Below are 26,555 nucleotides of genomic sequence, written 5' to 3' on the forward strand. Positions count from 1 at the left end.
AATGGCAAGGATTATAAGTTATGCCCTGGGGGCATATAAGGTTTTTATTGAAATCTTTGTCGCATAAACTTGAAAAAGGGCTCATTCGATTGGAAATTCAAAGGGCTAGTAGCCTACTCTTTTTAATAGGCGAATGTGATTTGAGGGCAACTAACCCCCCTCTCATGCCCACGTTTTACCCATGCGCAAACAATCAAATTTTGAGATAGCCATTTTTTTTCAAAATAGTTGAAAGTTTTGGAAATTAGGTCTTTAAGGATGACAACCCCCCAAAGCCCTTAGGGCAAGGGTTGTAAGTTGTGTCCTGGGGGCATATAAGGTTTTTATAGAAAGTGTTGTCGTAGAAACTTCAAAAGGGTTCATTTAATTGGAAATTGAAAGGGCTAGTGCCTTTTTTAACAGTTGAATGTGATTGGAGGGTGACTAACGCCCCTCTTACGCCCACCAATTTCTCAGACACATGCAATCAAAATTTTGAGATATCCATTTTGTTCAACGCAGTTGAACATTCTGGAAATTAGGTCTTTGACGATGGTAACCCCCTTAGAGCCCCCAGGGCAAGGGTTTTAAATAATGCCCTGGGGGCATATAAGGTTTTTATAGAAAGCTGTTGTATAAATCATAGGCAGCGCAATCGGGCTGTCTATGTAGAGAACGGGGACACTCGAGAACGAGACAAGAAACGGGGACAAAATAAAGAGGAGGACACTCCCCCACAACCCTCAGGGCAAGGGTTTTAAGTTATCCTGGGGGCATGTAAAAACGATGTTGGCACAATTTATTATTTATTAATTTTTTCCTTTGCAGCAGGGCACTTTGTATCGAAGAAGTTGTCGTAGAAACTTCGAAAAGGTCTCATTCAATTGGAAATTTGGAGTGACTTTTGCCACTTTTCAATAGTCGAAAGTGATTGGAAGGCGACTTTTGTTCTGGCCTTCCCAAGGCCAGAACAAAATTTTCACTTTACTGAAAAAATAAAAATGAATGTGTATTGTCAGTTTAATATAAATATACTGATATTTAGTAATAAAAATGTTAATATTATTTTATTTATTTAAGTTATAAAAGTAAAAAAATTTTTATTTTTTACAGTAAATTGCAATTTCTGTTCTGACCTTGGGATGGCATAGGGGTTTTGAGCCTAACTTATGTTAATTTCTGCTCGTTTTGAGTTTGACTCGGTTATTTATTGTAATTTCTGTTTGTTTTGGGTTTCATTTATTTATCGATGCTGATTCGTGGTAGTTTCACGCTTGGTAGATTATTTTATTTTATTTTTTCTCATTTTTTGTTTATTGGAGTTCTTTACTTTTCTTTGAAAAACTTATTTTGTGGAAAAAGGTTTTTTAATTAATTTGCAAAAAAGAACTGGATCGCAAAGCGTGGTTTCTCATTGTGTTTACGATATTTAAACTATTTTTTTTTGGAGTTTAGGGGGGGGGGGAAAGGTACCTAGGTTAGGCTAGGTTAGGTCACCTATTTAATATATGCTATGCTTTACCCCCCACATCCCCTAATGTGCAAATATATAGCCCAAATTTGTTTCTAAACTATTATATTTCCATCCTATTTTACTTTATTTCATTAGCATTAACCAAACTTGACTTCTTTCGTGTGTAAGATATAATGCATAAGTACCGAGAAAAATCCAGGAGATTTTAATTAAAGTGAAACCAAAGCCCTGGGCTTCTCTTGTCTGCATTCCTGTGCTAATTTTCACTACTAATACGTGAGTTTGAATAAACATCCACTTCTAGTCGGAAACACCGCATATTGATGATTGATTGATTTCAAATAAATTAATCTTTCATCGGTTTATCTTCGGTGTAGCAATTAACTACAGGTACTCGAGTGACTTACTTTCTAACAGCCTCCATTTGGATTCTAAAATCGGTACTTACCAATTATGTGGAAACCTTTAAAAAGTCAAGTTTGATTAATGCTAATGAAATAAAACAAAATAGGATGAATATATAATAATATAAACAAGTTTGGGCTATATATTTGAACATTAGGTTGGGGGGGGGGGTAAAGTATTGCATACATAAATACGTAACCTAACCTAACCTAGGTACCTTTTCCTCCCCCTAAACACCAAAAAACAACAGTTTAAATATTGCAAATTCAATGAGAAACCACGCTCTTCGATCAATTTAGATAACAATTACCCGCTTTACGAGTCTCCATCACTGCATTCATTCGACTGTCTATCAGTGTTACCATATTGGCTTATTTTATGCCAAACTGGCTTGTTTTGTTGGCGACTGGCGTGAAAATGTTTGGAACTGGCTTGTGGCTTAAAACTTGGCTATTTTTATTTTGAGCTGGCTTATTTCTTGGCGTAATTTATTTTTTCGGGAAGAATTTATATTTTTTGGCAATTCATCCGATTTTCGAACGAACGAATGCTCACGAAAGGTCAAAATCACGTTTTAACTCTATGGTCAAAATACGAATCTAACCGCGGCAGTGCGGTGAAGTTTTCAAATCCTAAGAGACACGTGGTTTCGTAACAACAGCATAAAAAGCATTAGCCATTAAGTCATGGGGTCGAACTACAGCTGAAGGTACAGTATATTAGCTGTTACTTGTTAGTATAGAATAATGCCAGGAATCAACCTCATAACAGACATATCTATAACATCTACAGGTCCTGTTTAGCTGTTTAGTTCATGTGATTCGTCCAGGAGTCGTCATGCTATCGTCATGTACGCTCTAGATATTTGCTGTGGTATGTATCTCTGTACAAACAATTTGGGTACACAGCTTAGCCCACTGGGTACACATCTCAATGCATCGGGTACTGCCCCCAATATATTAGGTACCCCCATACCCGTTTTCACGTTTCTTCTAGGCCTATTCTGAGAAGATACATTTATTTATAGTTGAGGTTTTCTTTGCATCACTTCAGTTTAAATATGCTCAAAGGAAGAAGCAAACTGGTCATGGATTTTCGCAGAATACTTGCAAACGTGAAAATTAGTATGGGGCAGTTAGGAATATTAATTGTTTTATGTGCTACCATCAACATAATGAACTACTTTACCCCTGCAGTAGTACACGACAGGATCTGTATCTAAGAATTTGAGTACTACATCCCACTATCAGTACTATATTAAACATGGCATAGGTCCTACTACGCTATATATAGAGTAGGTCCTGCTACGCTATATATGGAGTAGTACACTTGGTTAGATGTAGGTATCAAATTCTGAGGTACAGATCCTGTGGTATATTACTACAGTGGTGAAGGAGTACATTATATGTTGATGGTTGTACATAAAACAATTAATCCCTAACTGGTATGGGGGGGTACCCAATGCATTGAGGTGTGTACCTCAATGCATTGGCTACCAGCAAATTGGGTTCATGCCACAGAAAAATAGCTGGTGTACATGACTGGTTTGCACCCCCATTATATAGCGGTGATGAGCATCAGCTTGTGACATAAGCAAACCTGAAGCAATCAATCTTGTTTCAGACTCACTTTTATTCATTTTTCCAATGTATTAGCCTATAGTTAAATACTAGAGAAATTAATTATATATAATACAGGCTAATCGCTAATATGTAATAAAGTACCATTTAATACTAATGAAAATATCAGAAAGAGATATATGAATACAGGAGCCTGAGCCTTTGTAATTGCCACTGCCCATATTTAATTTTCGCTTTAATTTCTCTGACTGATATCAGTACTTAAACCTTGTATAAACATAGTTGTTGGGAATGAAAAGAAAGTTGAGATTCTGCTCTGCCAAATGCTATTTGTTTGCATCCCTTTCTCTGTTGAGAGGCCCCTGTTTAATAGTTCTTGATATCTCAGTACTGAAAGATTTTTCTAGAACTGTCAATATAGCCATTTTACAACCTTTATTTTGTGGAAGTATATGAGAAAACTCAACATTGAGGCCGTTTTCCATTGCTCAATTTTTCTGAGCTCAGTTCACCCTATTTCACAATTTTTATTTCATTTGTGTTTGTCCAACGTTTTGGCTGAGCTCAGCTCAGAAATTCCTCTTCTATTGGTTTTGTGAGAGCTGTTGGCAGAGATTTTGCTCGCACAAAGTTGACCCAGGGCTGAGTTTTTTCTGAAATTAAACTTCTGAAATCAAAAATAAACTTCTTTAAGTCAGTATTGCAATGTAAATCTATAACCCAGCTATGTTGCAAGATGTTTAAAAAATCATCTTTTAGTAATTAGAAGTCGTCAGAATAGGCAGGATATATTACTCAAATACTGTTACAAGTACAAGCTTAGCTTGGACCTTATTGTCAACTTTTAATCCAAGATGAACTTACAGATTCAGTTTATTTTTCCATGCTCTTTTCAGATTGAATGTCATTCACCCCGAGTGAAAATAAAAATGAAACGTTCAACTGAACGGGCAGAAAAAAATTTCAAATTTTGTCACTGTTACTAGGCCTTCCAACTCAACTGAACCGGACAGTGCTGGAACAGATGGTGTTGATGGTGGTGGATCCGAGCCAAAACGAACTTTAATAGACAAATCAGCACATGAAATTAGTATAGGGGCGAGAGATAGCAGTGCCATCACCAAATACAGACGAGTTGTTCCATCAAAAGTTAAAATAGTGGCAAATTTGTGTAATGATTCATCAGCCCAAGATTGGGTGGAACCTGATGAGTCAGATGACAGTGACTCTGAGACTGACAGCATGGACAGTGATAGCAGTGCCACCAGCCACTACAGGCAAAAACGAGCTGTTCTACCAAAGTCTAAGACAGTGGCAGAGCTGTTAAAAGAATCAAAATTAGTCCAAGAACTGGTGGAACCAGACGTAGCGGGCTCTACCTCCGAAGTAGTGAACAGTCACTTAGATACTGGCAGTCCGACACCAAAACTAGTCCCAGAAAGGGTGGTTAAAACCTCTCTTTTAAAACTTGGTGTACCTCAAGCATCTACTGCCAAGCAGATTGTTACCTCAGTCTCTACTAAAGTACTTAAGCCTGTCCTAGTCCCAGAAAGGGTGGTTCAAACCTCTCTTTCTAAACTTCGTGTACCTCAAGCATCTACTGCCAAGCAGATTGATACCTCAGCCAACCAGATTGCTACCTCAGGGTCTACTAACGTAGTTAAGCCTGCCCCGTCCAAAATTACTAGTAATATGCAGAACCCTAACAAAAAGACTGAAACAAACAATCAGAATTGTGTTGAAAGTGAAACAGGAGAAATGGTGTCCAGAAGCCAAAATGAAGGAAGCAGCAAGGAACCTGAAGAAGGAAGAAATGTTACACCAAGAGCCAGTATGACAAAAATTTGTGAAAAAGAGTTATGAAAGACTATATCAGTCTGTGTGGGAGAAAGATACAAAATTCTAAGGATGGCTTCAGCCTGTTCAAGGTGATGACACAACAGCAGCGTGTAAAATCTACAATGGTACAGAGCTTAGGGCTCATAAACATGATCTGGAGCAGCACATGAAATCGAAAAAGCATGCGAAGAAGGCAGCAAGTCTGAAAATACAGAAACCAGTCACTGAATGTGGTGAGTACTTTTCTTTTGAGCATGGCTTAACAATAGGGGGGTCCCTACGTTCTTGTCATCAAGACACCTACCAGAAAGAGTGGTCTTTGTAGCACTCCTCCAAAACTTCGTAGCAACAAATCCCAATGTTCAGTGTGTGTTTTGTTGGGAAGTCTTAACCCCATCTTGACTTCTGTGTGTATTTTAGAGAGGCCCTCAAATACGTCACTCAACCAAGAATATCTACCATTTAGATCTCAACAGAATTTGATAACGATTAATAGCCAGTGGCCCGTTATTTAGTGTATGGGGGACCCAATCGGAGTTCGAGGACCAGTCATTGAAATCAACCAAGGAAGCACACTTGTGTTTTTGTAAAGAGGCATATCACAACAGTGTTAAGCGATCCCCAGAGAGGTGGGGTGGGCTGCGTTTCGTAGGTCATGTCCTAGCCCATAAACATGCACAATTTTATCCCTCTCAGACTTTTTCTGACTGAGGAAAACCCGGACATAAGTTTTGCCCCCCCCCCCCCCAACCACATCCCCTTTCAGAGTTACGTTATGAAACATAGCCGAAATAATCGGTTATGAAACATAGCCGAAATAATCACGAATAATTAATGCTAATTTTCTAGGAGTCACGTCGACGAACTTGGCTTCACGGAAAGCGGAGCTGGTCTTGGCTGCTCATGTAGCCTGTCACTCGTCGGTGAGAACAATCGACCATCTTTCTACTATTATCAAAGACTTATTTCCTGGGCCTATTGGTGAATCGGTGAGGCTAAAAAGAACTAAATGTTCCGCTCTCATTAAGAATGTGCTTGGACCTGAAACCCTGAAGGAGATAGTGGCTGATATTGGAGATGGTAAGTACTCTCTAATACTTGATGAGTCAACTGATGTCTCTACAATGAAGTTCATGTGTATTTGCATTCGATATTACAGCCCAAAGTTGAAAAAGATAGTGTGTACTGCGTTAGGAATGGTTGAAGTGCCATCAACTACAGCTATTATACTCCACGCAGAGCTCAAAAAATTTCTTGCAGAGTGCAAAGTACCTCTCAAAAACCTGATTGGTCTTAGTACTGATGGGGCAAATAACATGTGGGGCGCAAATCACTCTATTTACATTGCTGAAAGCAGATGGGTTACCTCACCTTCAGCTTGTCAAATGTTTTTGCCACTCTCTGCACTTGTGCGCCTCCGAGGAGGTGGAAGAGTTGCCGAGCAACCTAGAATTTATGCTCTCGGAAACGTACAAGTGGTTTAGTGTAAGCCCGTTGCGAAGGGAAGTGTACGGCCAGATGCCAGATATATAGGCTGATAAATCATGGAAATTTGCCCCTTAAAATTGTGGCCCCTTCAAGTACACGCTGGTTGTCGCGATACACTGCAGTGTGTAGAGTTGATGAGCAATACCTCGAACTGACAACACATTTCCGCATCGCCAAGGAAAAAGAGCGGTGCTATACTGCAAGAACTTTACACGAAATGTACAGTGATAAACGCAACCGTCTATACATTGTCTGTCTGAAACCGCTATTGGCCGACTTTCAGAGGGTGAACATACTATTTCAACATTTGAATGCAGACCAATTTCGTCTCTTTCAAGAGCTGAAAGATTTGTTCATGTGCATCCTGCGCAGGATCCTTCGACCGTCTGCAGTGTCCCTTAACCTCAACCTTGAGTTTCTAATTTACTACCTTCCTGTCGACCACGTAGACTGTGGGCATTTGTTTCCTTCTGAACTCAGCGAAGCTGATCTTCCAAGCGAAATGAAAGAGGAAATAAAACTTCGCTGTCACGGCTTTCTCAAGACGGCTGCAAGGTCAGTTCTGAAACGTTTACCTCTTGCCATTGATTCCCTTCTGAAATTGAGAAGTCTCTCTCCGACAATAGATTCATCTCAGACTAGACCCAGACTAGACGCTGACCTACCTCCTAGTGTTATTCCAGTGACAGACTTTGGAGACATGGAAAACCAGTGGAGACGCCTGCTCGAGGTTGACTGGAATGAACATTTTGGCGGAGAACTTCCAAAAGACTCCTCTGAGTTCTGGGTCTACGTGCTTCAGTTTCGTGACCCTATTGGAGAGCCAGTCTTTCAGGATTTGGCAAAGTGGGCACTGTCATTGCTGAGTTTGCCTATCAGCAACGCAGTCGTTGAGAGAGCGTTTTCTATGATGAACTGTATAAAGTCAAAGCTTCGAAATATAATGCTTTTACCAATGCTAAACGCAATTTTGATTTTTCGACTGTGGATGTCTGTCAGTGGCCACTGTTGTTCGTCATTCGTACCATCGACCAAAATGACTTCGTTCAACAGTTCCATATATTCGAAAAATGGAGCTGAAAATGCGTCTGACAGTGGACGATGTGGCAGAACTGATGTGCCTGACGCTGACGGCGAAGAAGATTAACTTAGGGATACCTTAAGGGCATTTGGTTAATCTTAAAGGGTTATGAAAGACGGATATTCTTAATCACCGAAAATTCCACCCTGGAGAATTTTTTTCCAAACTGTCACAATTTTTAAGCTTTTCCGTCATAAAGTGCCTTAAAAGGTATGCACTCACTCAACAACTGGCAGCCAGAGTTCAGAGAGCCATCTTGTGCTAAAGGTCAATAAAATCATGATAAGTTGTAAACTTCTGAAATCGATGAGTGAGTTGGCTCTTGCAGCACAGCAACGAAATTCACTTCTTTGTTTGTCTAACATAAAAATATCGAAATTCATAACGCGTCATTCCCAATTTGACCCACGATACTTTCCGTCCACATGTAAAGTAGTGGAAACTTGAAACCTTGTGAAAATGTGGCTCATCAAACAGGAAACTGGATATCCGTCCCAGCAAGAACAAATGAAGACTGGGAGCCTTCGTCTCCCTATATCGATACTACAGCCTTGTGGAGTCAAATAAAATACGGCTGATACCCGGCGAATTTGAATGGATGTGGAGCTGGCGCGGAACATTACAATTCGTTACCTTTACAACTAGCTCATCGCAGTACAGCCTCGGAGATGAAAAATTGAGTGAGAACAAGTGAAAGTGTTTGATTACACTTATCATACACGCCTGGAGGCCTGCTACGGTCTTATCCTTACAAATGCGTGGTGGCGATGAGGGAAAGCAGACGGTCGTCAGCTCAGTGCTCAGCCAGTTCTCAAATTGGCTCCACCCTTACTCACATTTTATAGGTTATCCAATAGTCAGTGAATGAACCAAAGACCGAGGTTCTACTCAGTCATATTTGTTCTTGGTCCCAGGAACGTAGTGTGGTTCATGATAGCCAATTATGACCCTGGAATGAACTTGTGATAAAGACAAAAGTACAATTGTGTTCCTTTTATCTTTCGTAGCCCTTTAAGGGCGTTTTAGCATAGAATTTAGCATTGGGAAAAGGATTTTATTTCAAAGCTTTAACTTTGCACAAAGGGATTTCCAAAATTTTATGAATCTATATGTGATAATATCCCAATAATCTGATTTTGTTTGTGTATCTATATGATAATAAACCAATGATCTAATGATCTTTTTTGTTTTCGTGAGCGGATCACGGTCGTTATAAACTAATGCATCATTTTTTCTAAACAATTAATAAGGGCTGGGACATAATTTTAAGAATTTGTTCTGGCAATAACTCTATTGCGCCAAAAAGATCCTCTGACTGAATCGAAATATTGTCATTAACACGCCTTGGGTCGTAGATTATCATTATTGTAATCGGAGGACCGACTCAGTGAAATTATAGGATACAGAAATTGCGGCGCACACACGGACAGTGCTCGAACTAACACAGGAGAAACCGAGCCGGTGGGCGTCCTCGTCAATAATTTTCCCCGAACTGTTGGACAGGAAAGTAAGCACGGTCGAGCATTTTCTGAACATCGCACGCGGGAATTTTTCTAGTCTCTAGAGTTCCACATGGGGTAGCGGTTTATTGCAATTCTACTAAATGCAGCCTCAAAATAATCTCTACACTGGAACTGAATTTCCTTAAGCCAGGGAACGACTTAAAGGTGGATAATGCCAGTAGGATCAAAGGACCTGAATAGTGGTGAATATTTATATAAAACGGCCGTAAAAACTTGGACACCTTTAAAAGTAAAGTTAGATTTTGGGCAAAAAATTGTCTGGCTTATTTTTGGCTTGTTTTTCAAAGGCTGCGGCTTACTTTTTTGTTCACGATCTGGCAACACTGCTGTCTATAGCCGAGGTATCCACATAATGAGAATGTACCCTAAAATCTTAAGAATGACAGAAAAATTTCGGAAATAGATTTGTTGTAGTTTATGTACCTAAGACAATATGTCCACCCAAAAGTTTTTGCACGTCTGGTCCTAGTCTTGGAAATTGTGAAATAGGCCAGACAGCCGTGCTGTCAAAGCTACCTCTAATTTTAGCGATTTTGAGTAGTTTATCTGTTTATCATCAGTTTGCCCTCCAAAGAAAACCTCACGTCTCGTTGGTTTTCATCATTCAAAGGAATTAGAGTTCAAAATTTGTGCTAATTAACAATTTCAATTGGGTTTGTAAGGAGCCCAAGTGTTTCTCTTAAATCCTTCCACAAAATCTACAGGATGGATTTCAGGTCCAAATATTCCCCAAATATTGTTTTTTTTAGCAGACATTACACTTTTTTCAAATCAGGATATTTTAAGGATAATTTAGGTGCTTCGTACATCGTTTAATCAGTTTCAGTTGTCAATAATTAAAACGATAATGGAGATAAATTAATAGCTTAAGAAGATTCGTGTTGCCAGGAGAGACACGGGAGCTCGCACCAATTTAGAAAATATTTTATATGGAATTTGATTTCAGTATATAATGACGGTTGTAGAGATCACGTGGAAATGTGGAATAGATAGAGATGGCAGTGAAAGCCATTGATTGGTATCAGTTCTCTTTTCCCCTAATATTACATATTAGGAAACGTTACATTTCTTTCGAATCAGGATATTTTTTAGCATAATTTAGGAGCTTGGTGCATCGTTTGGTCATTTTCATTTGCTAGTAATTGGATCGATAGTTGAGATAAACAAATAGTTTAAGAGGATTCTTGTTGCCTGTGTGGAGATGCAAGAGCACTTAGTAGCTTAGAAAATGTTCCACGTGAAATTTGATTTTAGTATATATGGTGGCTGCAGAGATCAAGGTGGAAGTGTAAAAAAGATGGGGAAGAGATATAGGTAGTGGTGAATGCCATTGATGGGTCTCAGTTCTGCTTTCCCCTAAAATTGTTTATTCGGAAACATTATACTTCTGAATCAGGATGTTTTTAGAATAATTTAGGAACTTGGTTCTGAGTTTGGTCATTTTCATTTGCCAGTAACTAATCGGATCGATAATGGAGATAAACGAACAGTTTAAGAGGATTCTTGTTGCCTGCATGGAGATGCAAGAGCTCATAGTAGCTTAGAAGATATTTCCCACGAAACTTGATTGCAGTGTATATGGCGGCTGCAGAGATCAACACGGAAATATCGAAGAAATGGGGAAGAGATGTAAGTGGTAGGGAAAGCCAATGATGGGTCTCAGCTCTTTTTTCCCCTAATATTGTGCATTTAGATGCGTTTTACTTCTTTGGAATCAGGATATTTGGGGGATTATTTAGGAACTTGGTACATTGCTTACTCATTGAGCTGTCAAAGATTAAATCAACAATGGAGATCAACAAGTAGTTTAGAAGGAATGTTATTGCTTGTTAAGATGAGGAAGCTCATATTATTTCAGGAAATATTTTACATGAAATTTAATTGTAGTAGTAGTTATGCCACTCTGCTTTCTGTGACAGCCCTCCCCGGATTTTTATGACAGCCCTATCCCTTTTCCATGGGATTTCTATGACAGCCCTGAAATCACGACATGCCCAGGCAAGATTCCTATTACAATGCTGTTTCTAGGCAAGATCCCCAGGTATTTCAGTATTACTAATTGGAGTTTGGTTCGGATAATAGACAAGTAGCAATAATAGGGAAAATAAAATTGGATTTCTCCAACATCCATAGGGAAATTAACATTGGATTTCTGTGACAGCTATAGCAAATTAAAATGGGGTTTTACTGTCAGTCCTGTTTACAGCTGGCAGACTTCCCATGAAACTTCCCAGGTGTTCTATTATTTCCCCTATTGTTTTCAATTTTTCTATATGGTCAGGGTATTGCACAAGTAGTAATAATAGTAAATTAACGTGGGATTTTAAAGAATCAGATAAGTGGAGCTACCAGCCCCTCAAGCCCTCGCACCTGTGCACTGCGGCCACCAGTTCTATTAAAGGGAACAGAGTTGACAAGACCAACAGAGTTTGACATTTGGATTTTTTCGCGCGCAACATTCAAGACCTTTTTTTCTTTCTTTTAACTTAATGAGGGCGTTCACTTTATGTAAGGTCAGCACACGTTTATGTAATGACGGGGCACATCAATGTCACGTAATACCTTTTTGGACAATGTTATTTTTCGCCTGAAACGTTCAAAGCATTTCTTCCTTTTCGTTTTTTTAATTCTTTGACCTCGTTAGGACTTGAAGGGCTAATTTTCTTCCAGTGGGAAAGCGCTCCAAGCAACAAGACTAACAGACCATTCCCAGTATTCTGTACTAGTCATTATATTCTAGAAATAACACATTCCCATGAAGTCACAAGACATACCTCTGACTATTCCATGTCACAACTGGCGGGATTTCATGCTTATGTCGATCTTCTCCTGGTCTGATGTAAAATTGATGACTAAAAATGAGTCATCACCTGGTCATTTAGTAATAAAGGTGAGAGGGGACTACAAGATGCTTAAATTGTGTAAACGATTAGGTATTGAAGATTCGTCCTAAACAACCAATCTTAAAAACACAGACCTTTGTAAATAAAAGTCTTGTAATTTAAAACAAATTTACAAACGATATTAAAAACAGAGAAAAAAGCAGTTAAAAAACACGAAAAAAATAAAACGTGAAAAAAAGCTTATCGTCATATATGCAAAAAGAACCGTGTATTATAGAAAGACAGGGATCCTAGCATGCAATACCAGGGGATATGGCTGATATTCGATGCGAATTTAAGCCATATTAAGAGTTTTTCACGAAAATGCCTGTTTCTTTGAAATACTCGTTGAAAATTCTCACAAAATGGCCTCCCCCACCCTCCCCTAGCAATCATTTCCAGAAAGAGCAGTTCATATCAGAGCTAAATTTAACCCATATAAAGTGATTTTTAACGAAACTGCATCGTTCCTTGGACTGGTACGTTAGATTTCAGTTCCCCTCTCCAGAATTTTTTTTTTTAAACCGCCCACCGTATCTTTAAGCTCTAAAGTGTGCTAGTCCAAAGCAACGCATGCCACCCTGTCAAACTAAGGATGGCATACAGTACGCTCTGGCACTCTCATTATTCCAAAGGCATTTACAGATATTTTCATAGTAAAAATATGCTTTTAAATCCATTGATTTATGTTTTGACAGTACACCCTCAACTCGATGCCCCCAAGGCAATTCACGCCACACTACCAAACTATTACTGCTCTGCGGCACCCTCTGACATCAGATTGTTAAAAATATCATTGTTAAAAATATGCTTCAACCCACTGTTAAAATATGCTTCGACCCACTGATTTAAGTTTTTCGCGACCCTGGACTTTCATAATAACCCCCAATACACTCCACACCACCGTAACGTCACACACCTCCCCCTCCATCATCAGCAATTCCACAGGGAACCCCCTAACCTAACCTAACCACCAGTTGACCCTAGCAGCCATTTCAAGCGGAACCCAAGCATCTAATTCAACAGGGCCCTAGCGAGAATTTCCAACGAGGCCCCACCCCCTAACTTAACCACCGGAGGACCCTAGCAACAAATTAAACCGGGACCCAAGCATACAATTCAACCGGGGGCCCCCTAGCAAGCAATTCCAACTGAGGGCCTTAACTTAACCATCGGAGGACCCTAGGAAGTAATTCAACCGAGGCCCAAGCATTGTTGATGGAACTTGTAGCATGTTGATTTTATTTGTGGAACTTTTCGCATGTTGATTTTTCTCGTCATAAAACGTTTTTTCCTCACGAAACTGGTTTTCTTCACATAACTTGTTGTATGCTGATTTATGTTCTCGGAATTGGTTGAGCGCTGATTTTTGTTCGTAAAACATAATAAATGTTGATTTTTCTCCTCTTGAAACCGATTTTGTTCATGGAACTTGTTGCATGCTGAGTTTTTTATTCCTGGAACTTTTGCATGCTGATTTTTGTCCTTGAGACTTGTTGCATGTTGTTTTTTCTCTTCGTGAATCTTGTACATTGCTTTTTCTTCTCGTGAAACTAATTTTGTTTCATGAAACTCGTCGCGTGCTTGTCAAGTGCCGATTTTTTTTTCGTGGAACTTCTTGCATGCTGATTTTTTTTCGTGAAACTTGTTATGTGTTGATTTTTTTTTCTTCGTGAAACTTGAACATTGATTTTTCTCATCATGAAACTAATTTTGTTCATGGAACTTGTTGCATACTGATTTTTTTCGGTTTATGAAACTTGGGTTATGATTTTTGCTCCTGAAACTTGTTGCATGTTGTTTTTTCTCTTCATGAGACTCGTAGATTGAGTTTTCTCTTCGTAAAACTGATTTTCTTCATAGAACTTGTTGAATGCTGACTTCTGCTCGTGAAACTTGTTGCATGTTGGTTTTTCTCTTCGTGAAACTTATTTTGTTCGTGCAACTTGTTTCCTACTGATTCTTATTCATGGAACTTGTTGAGTGCCGATTTTTGTTTGCGAAACTTGTTACATGCTGATTTTTCTCTTCATGAGACTCGTACATGGGTTTTTCTCCTCCCAAAACTGATTTTATTCATGGTACTTGTTGTATGATTCTATTTTGTTTCGTGGAACTTGTTGCATGGTAGTTTTGCAACTTGCACATTGATTTTTCTCCTCTTGAAACTGATTTTGTTCAAGGAACTTGTTGTGTGCTGATTTTTTTGTTCCTGGAACTTGTTGCATGCTGATGTTTTGTTCGTGAACCTTGTTAAATGCTGATTTTTCTCATCATGAAACTGGTACATTGATTTTTCTCCTCACAATGCTGATTTTCTCCATGGAACTTGCTGCATGCTTATATTTTGTTTTGTGGAACTTGTTTCATCTTAGTTTTGCTCTTCGCGAAACTTGTACAATGATTTTTCTCCTTGTGAAACTGATTTTGTTCAAGGAACTTGTTCTGTGCTGTTTTTTGTTTTTTTTTGTTCGTGAAACTTGTTGCATGCTGATTTTTGTTCGTGAAACTTGTTACATGATGATTTTTTCTTCATGAAAATGGTACTCTGATTTTTTTCCTCGGGAAACTGACTTTACTCATGGAACTTGTTGCATGCTAATTTTTGTTCATGGAACTTGTGGTACATTTTGAGTGCTGATTTTTGTTCGTGAAACTCGTTGCATGTTGATTTTTCTCTTCGTAAATTTTGCTCATATGACTTGTAGCGTCCTGATTTCGTACATGGAACTCGTTGCCTGCCAATTTTGCTCTTTGAACTTTTTACATGCTTACTTTTGTCCTCTTATTCCACAAAAATATTTCTGGCACTTATTTTAAAGCTTTATTCAAATAAACTGAATTGCTTCGTACTTCATAAAATTACGCACAGTTAAGAACAAGTCCCATCAACTATTATGAAGGAGGGTAGTGGGTCATTTTGTAAGTTGCCGGAGGGGGGGAGGGCAGGTGCCTGAAAGAGTGCTTTTTAATGGCTCAGTATCCTAGCTCCCAATCAGCTTTCAGATAAATACAGAATGAATTTCTAAGAAGGAGGAGTGGTCGAGCTGGGGCAGCATATCCCTCACCAGGAAATTTCTTGAGGGAAGTGTGGCATGTCCTACCAAGAGTTTGATTTTCAGCAAATTCAAATGATAATAGTTCTCTTTTGTAGAGGTAACGATGGTTTCAGCCGTGTTGAAGATCAAAATTGACGCAGAATTTCCCTCCATTGGAACAATAATACGCCTTCCCGTCCACACGACATTCAGTAGTAAAAATATTATTAAGGAACTATCCATCAAAACCACTATTCATCAAAAATATTGACTAAATATTCAAATTTTATCCAGAATTTTAATTATCATTTAAAATTTTCCTTCTAAAGCTGAAAATCTCAAAAGAACTTTACCAATTAATTTACAATTTTAGATGTATACAACCCATCGCCAACATATGGGGCTGATACCCCACATCATATCTTGGTTTGCCCTAGGTACAATTTGAAAAACGGATCAGCAATTAAAATGACAAAACAAGTTTTTTTAACCGAATGTAAGGGGCAACATTAAAACTTAAATCGACGAGAAATTATTTCGTTCACTGAAGATTCACTTTTTATCCAAATTCTTCAGGAAGAACCGCTGGAACACAAGAGCAATTGAATTTGAATAAGAAGCAATCTTAAAGCACATGTTTGTTGGTTATGTTGATCTTTTTTGATCGTTAAGTTGTTTCTTGGTTATGTTGATGTTTGTTGGTTGTTGGTTATGAGTGTTGGATATGTTGTTTGATGGTTATGTTATGTTGATGAAAATGTTTGATGGCTATTTTGTTTGATGTTATTTGATTTTTGTTGGTTGTTGGTTATGAGTGTTGGTTATGTGATTTGTTGATTATATTAGTTATGTTTGATGGTTATGTTGTGTTGATGCTGTTTGATGGTTCTTGGTTATGTTATGTCGATGTTTGTTGGTTGTTGGTTATGTTTGATGGTTATGTTGTTTGATGGTTATGTTATATTGATGTTGTTTGATGTTTGCTGGTTGTTGGTTATGTTTGATGGTAATTTTGTTTCTGATTGATGTTGTTTGATGGTTATGTTTGATGTTTGTTGGTTATGTTGGTTAAGTTATGTTGGTTATGTTTGATGCTTATGTGATTTCTTGGTTATGTTGTTTATGATGTTTGTTGTTTCTTGGTTATGTGATTTCTTGGTTGTTCGTTATGGGATTTGATGGTTATGTTGTTTTTTATGTTTGCAGGACATATTTGAAATAAATGGTGCTACTAGACAAAATTCCCGCGTTGTTACTTTGCAAAATCATGTCTAAACACGTTCCCAGGTGCTAGAAACTATTTTTTTTAGGATCATTTTCTTTCTGGAAGTTGGACAATCAAAATGAATGCTTATACATTATTGAATATTGAAAGTGTTGATGAAACGGGACCTACAGCGCCTAAGTTGGCAGTGGAAATTACAAGGGGTTCTCGGCTAACCCTAGAATAGGACGATAATGGATATGTTATTACATTAAGCAAATTCAAGTCGGAAGAACAATTGTGCTTCGCGGCTAAGGTGAAAATAGCGTATAAAGAGACTACTAGACAGATTAACTGCGCTGGCAAAATATATTGAAGAGAAAAACTTGTAGAAAGTGATTAGTCTGTATTTGCTAGTGAGAGTGTGGGAATGGCTAAATTTATGAACCAGAAAATCTTATATAATCTAGTAAAATTGGAAAATTGTTTAATTTTAGATAACGACTTTCTGGAATTATCTCTTCAAAGAAAAATATTGTCTCGAGAAATGCTTATTGATATAATGGGAACCGATTCCCCATCTTTGGACTATTGTATGAAACTTCGTCTTCGTGGTCCCAAAGCTTTTACTCGATTTATAGATATATTAATTGACACAAAACAAAATGATATTGTGGTTTTGCTTTTAACCACTACTTAGACGGCCATTTTGTAACGCTCCTAGGAGACATTTTATTGTTTGAGCGCCAGTTTGTTTTTGGAAGTGGAGCAGTCAACATCGAAAAAAATGGTTTACTCATGCCCATTATTCTTGTATACATTGGGCAGCTGGTCATCCTGTGAGAATTGTACTATTGCTGATGTCTATAGTGAAGAGTGTAAATTATGCAACCCATGTAATTTACGTAGAGGCTATACAGTGGAAATTAGAGACTGTAATTCCTGTCTTGAAGAGGTTTGTGACTCTCATAGTAGAGGTTTCTTATTCTACAATGGTCACTATGACAAATGCGATCAATGGAAAAATACTTATCCTGGCATGATCGTGAAAAACCCTAAGGGTGAGTTCAGTTTATTTTTAACAGACTGGTATCGTCGCAGCTTTAAAATGTTTTGGGAAGCAGAACCTGTTCTACACTTCAATTGCTGGAATAAGAAAAGAGTCTGGTTTTTACAACATCGCTGTGAAGATACTGACTATTATGATTATAAACCTACAGACTTTTATTTTTAAAGAAAGTGATTGTTCATGGGAAAATTTTGTGTATGACATTGCGTCAAATAAGCAAATTGAAACACGTGCATTTTATTATATGAATCAGAATAGTATTATTGACTTTACAAAGAGATTTAATAAAAATGAAGTTACAATATATTGTAGAAAATGCGACCCTGACTTTGCACGTCAAGATAAGTACAAGTTGAATCCCGACGAGCTGTTACCACTTATCGTTTGTGATGATTACCTACACGTAGAAGAAGAAATCTAAAGGACACGGTGTTTTGTATGTACAAATTTTATTAATAAATAAATTTAAATACATTTTAAAGGCTTTTTAGTTTTAGGGCACCAAAACCTATATAATTAAGGTAGCAAAAAATATCTTCAACTAGAAATTCGTTCAATCGCGGATTGCCGCCATAAATCATGAAGAATTCCATGTAAGTATGTTAACGACTTTGAAAATTAAAATATAGTAGGGCATGAAAACCACAGCTTTTCTTTAATAAATCTCGTACCCGCTTCCGATTTAGAATTTTTTTCCGATTTTTCGCTCTGCTCAAGAACATTTTTAAATATGAGGTGTGTAGAATGTATACGGTAGCCCAAGCGGATTAAAAAATTCTATATTGCTTTTTGTTTGAAAGATGCATAGCCAATGCCCCGTCTTTACACTTGATAGACTGTTTTTAAAAATACTTAGGATATTGTTAGCAAGTTGAATATGCTCTAGGAAACCTGAAAGTGTGCAACAGGATTTATATTTCGACATGTAGGGGTCCATGTTAAATATATCGATTATTTGATTCGTGTTCATGGTGCCAAGTCTAATAAAACATTGCCATCAGGGGCGATTTCCCATTAGGTTTCAAATTGCTTTAACAACATTAATGTAATGCTTTCCTTCAACGGTTTGGCAAAGGTAGAATCTATCCGCACATTTCCCGTCCGGACAATACTAATATCTTGTGCACCAGACAAATCTAATACAATAATGCCATGAGTTTTCGCAAACATTTCTTCACCTATACCATTTTAAAACAGTTAAGAATCTCGATCTGGGGATTGGATTGTCATTTCATAGAGGATCCTGTGGAATTTATTAAATGATTAGCTTTGCGGTGGAAACCTAATTAATTTGCCTAAAAGCGAGGAAAGTCCAAATGGTTTAAAGTTCAGTGGGAATTTGTAGATGGTCTTACGGTTCTGGCGCTTTTTACAATGGTAAATGTAAGTTTTGAAAGAGTCTCGCCATTGATAAATGAAGAATCAGTATAGGTAAGCGTACCTGTAGCAATATGGCGTTGATTCGTGATTGTATGAGGCACGAGCCATTTGATATTATTTCCAGCAGCTCTTAATTTTTCTATTGCCAAAGCCACAGATCTCATAACTTGTTGTTTTCGTACATAAAGTATTGCCGACGTGAGACAGACTGCTACATCAGGTGCAGCGTCCAGTATTTTTGCATAGAATAATTAGACGGTTTGAGTTGTAGTTTTATATCAACCTTTACATTAGTAGGCAACCATTGAGGTATATTAAATATCTCATGATTTAGTTTCCCAACTAAAGTTAAATCTTTAGTTGTTGTCTCTCTAAGAATATTGGTAGTATCATTATTTGTTTTATATTCATATCCAATTGTCATACTCCTCAACTGCTTATAGGACATTGATGTCATCAACATGAGTTTTATATAATTGGCATAATTTGAAATAATATTGCTCGTACTCACCAATGTTCCATTTATGTAGACAATTATTTTTCGAAATACATTATGTAGTACACAATTTTCGTAGGATAACCCCTCGGTGGCACTTGTTTTTTCATTATTCGATTTCTTAACAATGACATTTAAATCTATAAATGACTAGTTCAAATCGAAAAAGTAGTCTTCATTACAATAGATTTGAAAATGGACATTTTCAGAGAGCGGTTGTTGCGGGTAAAATTGTTCATAGTATCCATGTTTTAAACTGGCATCTACATTTTCTGCATTGAAATGATTTAGAGATGAGGTGAATGAAGGGTGAGAATCTTTATGTGGTAGATATGCCATTTTTTTCTAGGAAAAGAAATACTTTTTGGATCTTTTTGCTTTGTTTGATTCTTTATGCTTCCGAGCTGACTTGAGACTGATGAGTGATGGGGTCATTTTTCTCCTTTTTAAGCCTTTTCCCTGTTGCTTCAATCGCTCGCTGAGGGATCGCGTGCTCGACCTTAGATTTTACGAAACACTTTCTTGAATATCTTTCCCAGAGCCCCAATCATGTAATTTAGAGGACGCAAAATCCGCTGCAACCGGTGCAGTATATTTTCTAGCCAAGGGTAGTGCGGAGCGAAAAAGCTTAGCAAACTAACTGCCGCAACCGAAACCAGACATTGACGAACGACCCCTATAATAGTCCATTCCATGTTCCAACTGCCGTGGTCCAAGAGTAGCAACAAAGCAATCAATATCAGGACATAGAAACTGAGTTCTATTAGCCGTCTCACTGAATGGGTTGAAAATGACATGTAATCACAGCCAAACCTTTTTTTATTGCTAGAGGTTCGCCCAGTTCGCTTCTTAATGTTAACTGACAGAGTTGCAAATACGAAGTGTTGACTGGAATATATTGAAAGTGCTTTATATTGTAGTGATGAATGTGTTCATCAGTGGTTTTTCGTTCAAAAACACGTAGGAGGGGGATATTGGTATTACCAACTCTTGATCCCTCAAAAAAGGAAACATAAAGAAATATACAAATATCCGAGAAGAAGGCGGGCGGATACTCTGCAAAAATGACACGATTCATGCCACTAGCGCTTCCTGCACTTTTAACGTTGATTACATTATGTTTAAAGCCAAGCACTTCTTATAGATTACCATTGAGAATAACCTTTTCATTGTCGATGCGTGAACTAATGTAGAGTTTACCTTCTTTCTTTGAATATTTGAATTGAAAGGCACCATTGTTACGATATGAGATTTTTTTTTTTGTTGATAGCACGACACAATTCGTTCATAGTCCTAAACCCTTTATATGATAATGGGGCAAAGGGATATTAAACTGAGTTTAAACCCTTCATAGTCCTAAACCCTTTATATGGTAATGGGGCAAAGGGATATTAAACTGAGTTCATATTTTCAATCGCATATAAACGCTAACAATTGGCCAATCATGGGGTCTAATTTTTATGTCATACATACTATCCTTTCTTAGGATATCATATTTGTTTTTAAGAACACAATCTACAAGAGCAACTTCATACCTTCCCTAAAATTTAATGGCAGGGGTAAGCTTTGTCCAAAAATCGCTTGTTTTATTGAAACGATCATAAAGAGGATCGGAAATATTGGATATGAATGCCACATAAAAACCTTCAGACATTATGAACGTCTTCTGCGGGTATCCACGAATCAAAATTTTGTTCACGAATCAAAATCACAAAGTTGTATCCTAGCCAGCGAGTAATTAACTGTCGCTTACCCTGGCAAGTACGAGTCGTTAATAACTTTTCAATTTCATACATTTCACTATTTTCAACTTTTTTTAATTCATAATCATAAAAACCGCCCAAAATATTTTCATCTTGCATATCACGAACCAGATACATTTATGTTTTAGTATCTAGGATTTTTGACACTTTAAGAAGTTCTATAGGACACACATATTATACCTTTTCAAGTACGTTGTTTATGCAGTTGGTTCGAACAGTATTACAAACATTAAATTTTTTCTTCCCCGCCTTTTCATTTGAATATTGTTTAAGGAAATGTGTACTGTTAATATGATGAACCTCCTGAGGGCTAGCATTGAACAAGGATCGATGAGGACGTTGATTATACATCAACATGATTTTATCTAAATCATGAATAAATGCAGCCTTATTTTTCAATGTACAATGTACAATTGAAATTAAAAGTCGAATAGTTTGTTTTATTTGTTGTATATATATATATATATATATATATATATTTATTATATATATATATATATATATATATATATATATATATATATATATATATATATATATATATATATATATATATATATATATATATATATATATATATATATATATATATATATATATATATATATATATATATATATATATATATATATATATATATATATATATATATATATATATATATATATATATATATATATATATATATATATATATATATATATATATATATATATATATATATATATATATATATATATATTTATATATAGGGTAGTAAAAATTTCCACTTAGTTGATTCAAACAATTTGTTTGCAATTCCACTGTCTTGTCCTTGGTACTTTCAGTTATTCTTTTTTAATTCTTTTTAATGAAATCGTTTTATTCTTTTGTTCATCTTCTTTTTTTGATTCTTTTTTTTTCAGGCTTATCAGCTTTGTGCATCATCTTCGATTGAAATAGGGTATTCAATGAAAGCAAATAATAACCTAGAGTTACTGAAAATAATCGCGGCGCACGTTAATCGCATCATTACAGTTAGTGGCTTTGAAATACAGATGGCCCTACGAGCTGGATTCAACAATGAAAGTGTTATTTACAATGGCAATGGAAAAGAAAGGTAAAATGGGGAAGGGTAAGAGAGAAAAGCCAGAAAGGCACAAAATTAAATATATTGGAAATTATTCGGTCTAACTAAATATGTTACATTAAAATAAATAAAGAACCAAAACTAAAAGTTTTAGCTGAAGTTGTGGCAACCCCAACATTTTCCCAAACTTCAAATCGTCTGGTTTTTGATAAAATTCAGGAAAGCATGGGCAAGCCAAAAAAGATTGCCTAAAAAGCGTTCTTTTTATTTAGAGCACCTCCCCCCCTCTACAAAAATACTTAGAATAAAAATTCCGCAGAATGCATGCCTTCGGGATCATAATTGCTAAAAGTAAATTTCAACTTGCTTAGGCAGTTCGATTTAAATCATTCAATTTCGGAGGAATTTCAGAATTCTTCAGGAAATCATCAAAACCTTAATCATAATCTTCTCATCAATCTTCTTCATCAGGAGTCATCATAATCTTTAATAAATCATCAGAACCCAACGGACGCAACTGAAAAATTGTGTTGCATGCAACTACACTTTTTATAATTGTGACACCCTCTCCTCCTCTTTAAAAGCCGCTTTGATGCTCCCAACTTGGTTAACTGGTTTGAACAAGTTTACATAAAGTCCATATGGTAACGTATGGAATCACTCACGAGCATTTCAACTTATTGACTTAACGGAAAGTTCCTGTATCAAAGGATTTGAGTTTTTTCTCAAAAATTTAATAATTTAGAGGGACCTTTCGACATTATTACTGGTGAAAGACTATAAAACAGCCATATAAATCAATCTGTTAAATTAATGATTATACATTAATCAGCTATAAATATTTAAAACAAAACACTCAATTGAGTCATTCACGGGAATTCCTCCTCATTCCTGATTGAATGGGGTTTTTGAGGATTGGAGTTAAATAAAGAGGAAATTACTTCAGTATTAAGTTAAGATTATTTCAAATAGATATTGATTAGATACATGAGGAATGGATAAACTACTATACGTAAATAAAATTAGTTTTTTTTAATTAAATTAAACTAGTTAAAACTTTAAATAACATACGCAATACAAATGCTAAATTAAATAAATTAGAATTACGATTGGAAAAATCTCGAAGAAAGATCCTCTCTAGTAAATTTATAGTATCAAAAATTACTTTTTCTGGTTTAATCCCCTGAATAGAAAAGGCTATGAAAAACGAAAAATGCACCACTGAAATCATCATTACTATAACTATAAGTTTACAGTCTGCAAAATTGGTTTCAACGGTAGCTGCAGTCCAGCGAAAAGTGAACCACATCCTATACTAACCAAGATAAAAGAAACCCTCGTTTAGAATGATTGAATGAACTTTTTCAGAGGCAAAGCTATAGCGTTACCTATAGTATAGGCCATACGGCTCCAATGTTTTATTAATGTTATTTATTTATTTATTTCTTTTCCCAGAGGCACTTTATATGGAAGGGGTCGTCGTACAAACTTCAAAAGAGGCTCATTCAATAGGAAATCGAGCGATCTAGTGTCTTTTTTAAGGGTCAAAAATGATTGGAAGGCAGCTAACCCCCTTTCCAGGCCCACCATTTCCCCAAAAACACCCCATCAAAATTTTGAGATAGCCATTTTGTTTACATAGTTTATTTCCATATTGAAATTATGGTTTTTAGGAGGACACTCCCCCCCCTTCCCTCAGGGCAAGCGTTGTAAGTTATGCCCTGGGGGCATATAAGCTTCTTATAGAAAGCTTTGTCGTGGAAACTTCAAAAAAGGCTCATTCGATTGGAAATTAAAAGCGCTAGTGCCCTTTTAAATAGTCAAAAGTGATTGGAGGGTAACTAACCTCCCTCTCACGTCCACCTTTTCCCCAAACACATCCAATCAAATTTTGAGATAGCCATTTTGTTCAACGTAGTTGAAAATTCTGGAAATTAGGTCTTTGACCATGACAACCCCCCACAGACTTCAGGGCTAGGGTTGTAAGTTATGCCCTGGGGGCATATACAGTTTCTTATAAAAAGTGTTGTCGTAAAAACTTCAAAAAGGGCTCATTCGATTGGAAATTTTAAATGGCTAGTGCCCTTTTTAATAGTCAAAAGTGATTGGAAGGCAACTAACACCCCTTCCACGCCCACCATTTCCCCAAGCAAATCCAATCAGAATTTTGAGAAAGTCATTTCGTTCAACGTAGTTGAAAGTTCTGGAAATTATATGTTTGAGCAGGACACTCCCCCCACAGTCTTCAGGGCAAGGGTTATAAGTTATGCCCTGGGAACATGCATAGTTCATATGGAAGGAATACTGGTATAAATTTCAGAGAGGGTTCATTTGATTGAAAATTGAAAGTTCTAGTTAATTTTTTATGCGTCAGAAGATATTGGAGGGTAACCCACCCCCCTCCACACGCCCTTTATTCCTAAATGTATCCGATAAAAATTTTGAGATGGCTATTTTGTTAAAAATAGTTCAAAGATCATATAAAAAAAACTCCGGTGTTGACAAAGCCCCCCAGGGACAGGGGGCACGCGTTGAAGGTTATGCCCTGGGGGCAAATATGGTTGTTATGGAAGGGATGCTTGTATAGACTTCAAAGAGGGCTCACTTGATTGGAAATTAAAAGTTCTAGTTCACTTTTCAAGAGTCAAAAGAGATTGGAGGGCACCTAGCCCCCCTCCCCTCCATGCAATTTTTTCTCAAACCAATATTATAAGAACTTTGAGATAGCCATTTTTTTAAATAGTTCAAAGACCATACAATGAAAACTCCGGGGTCGACACAGCCCCCCAGGGCCCGAGGGCAGGCGTTGTAAGTTATGCCCTGGGAAAAAATATGGTTCTTACGAAGGGATGATCGTAAAAACTTAATAGAGGACTCATTTGATTGGAAATTTAAAGTTCTAGTTCTGTTTTTGAGAGTCAAAAGAAATTGGAGGGCAACTAGCTCCCCTCCTTACGCCCTTTTTTCCCGATTGGATCTGATAAAAATTTTGAGAGCGCCATTAAGTTAAAAATTGCTCAAAATTAAGATAACAAAAACTCAGGTGTCGACACAACTCCCTAGGGCCCGGGAGCAGGCGTTGTAAGTGATGCCCTGGGGCGTATATGGATCTTATGAAAGGAATGCTCGTATAAACTTCAGAGAGGGCTCATTTGATTGGAAATTGAAAGTTCAAGTTCCCTCTTTAATAGTCAAAAGAGATCTGAGGGCAACTAGCCCCCCCCCTTGCCTTCTTTTTCCAAAACTTATCTGATAAAAATCTTGAGATAGACATTGTGTTAAAAAAAAATAGTTCAAAGGTCCGATAAGAAAAACTCCGGTGTCAATACACCCCCCCCCCCCAGGGCCTGGGGGAAGGCGTTGTAAGTTATGCCCTAAAGGCATCTATGGTTCTTATGAAAGGGATGCTCGTACAAACTTCATAGAGGGCTTATTTGGTTAGAAATTGAAAGTTCTAGTTTAAGAGTCAAGAGATTTAAGGGCTACTAGCCCCCCCCCCCACGCCCTTTTTTCCCCAAACCCATCCTCTACAAATTTTGAGATATCCAGTTTTCTTTAAAAATTTTCAAAAATTAGATAACAAAAACTCCGGTGTCAACACAGCCCTCCAGGGTCCGGGGGGTAGGCGTTGTAAGTGTTGTCCTGGGGTCGTATATGGTTCTTATGAAAGGGATGCGCATATAAACTTCAAAGAGGGCTCATTTTATTCGAAATTGAAAGTTCTAGCTCACTTTTTAAGAGTCAAAAGATATACGAGGGCAACTAGCCCCCCCTCCGCACACACCCTTTTTTCCCCAAGCCTATCCGATAAAATTTTTAAAATAGTCATTTAGTTTTATACTTCATCTAATTTTCCCTGAAAAATAAAACCTAATACCCTAATCACTTCCTAGGACATTGTATTTATGCTATTTTGGCAACCTGGATTTGCCTCAACCCTTTTAATTTGGTTCAATCGTTATAGCAGAAGTAGTAATAATTAGTAGCCCTGAAAATTTCAACTTGTTTTTGAAATATTGTTGATACATCCTTATTGGCAAACAGCATGTGCATAGTGCCTTTTGAACTAGTTTTAAAGCAAGGTAAGCTTTCCCCGAAAGTTTCTACTTTATACCCATATCCAGGTCTAAGATACCCCGTCTTTGCCATTTTGAAAACCTTGATGTACTGAAACAATTTTAATTTGGTTCAATAGTGTCAGTATTAGTGGCAGTAGTAGTAGTAGAAGTAGTTGCAGAAGTGGTAGTAATCAGGATGGTCCTGATAGTTTTAGTTCAATACCCTA

General features: G+C 37.1%; 1 protein-coding gene across 1 annotated transcript in view; it reads left to right on the forward strand.

Moving 5' to 3' along the window:
• Positions 1 to 26,555, forward strand: part of LOC148945024 (uncharacterized) — a 134,541-nt gene that overhangs the window by 61,057 nt on the left and 46,929 nt on the right. The window contains exon 2 of the mRNA XM_089098578.1: positions 22,107 to 22,300. Coding sequence (XP_088954704.1) covers positions 22,107 to 22,300 — 194 coding nt within the window. The remainder of the gene's footprint in view (positions 1 to 22,106; positions 22,301 to 26,555) is intronic.

Source organism: Artemia sp. Qi Xiang Cuo, chromosome 13 (assembly GCF_049724085.1).
Source record: "Artemia sp. Qi Xiang Cuo chromosome 13, ASM4972408v1, whole genome shotgun sequence".
Classification (NCBI taxonomy): domain Eukaryota; kingdom Metazoa; phylum Arthropoda; class Branchiopoda; order Anostraca; family Artemiidae; genus Artemia; species Artemia sp. Qi Xiang Cuo.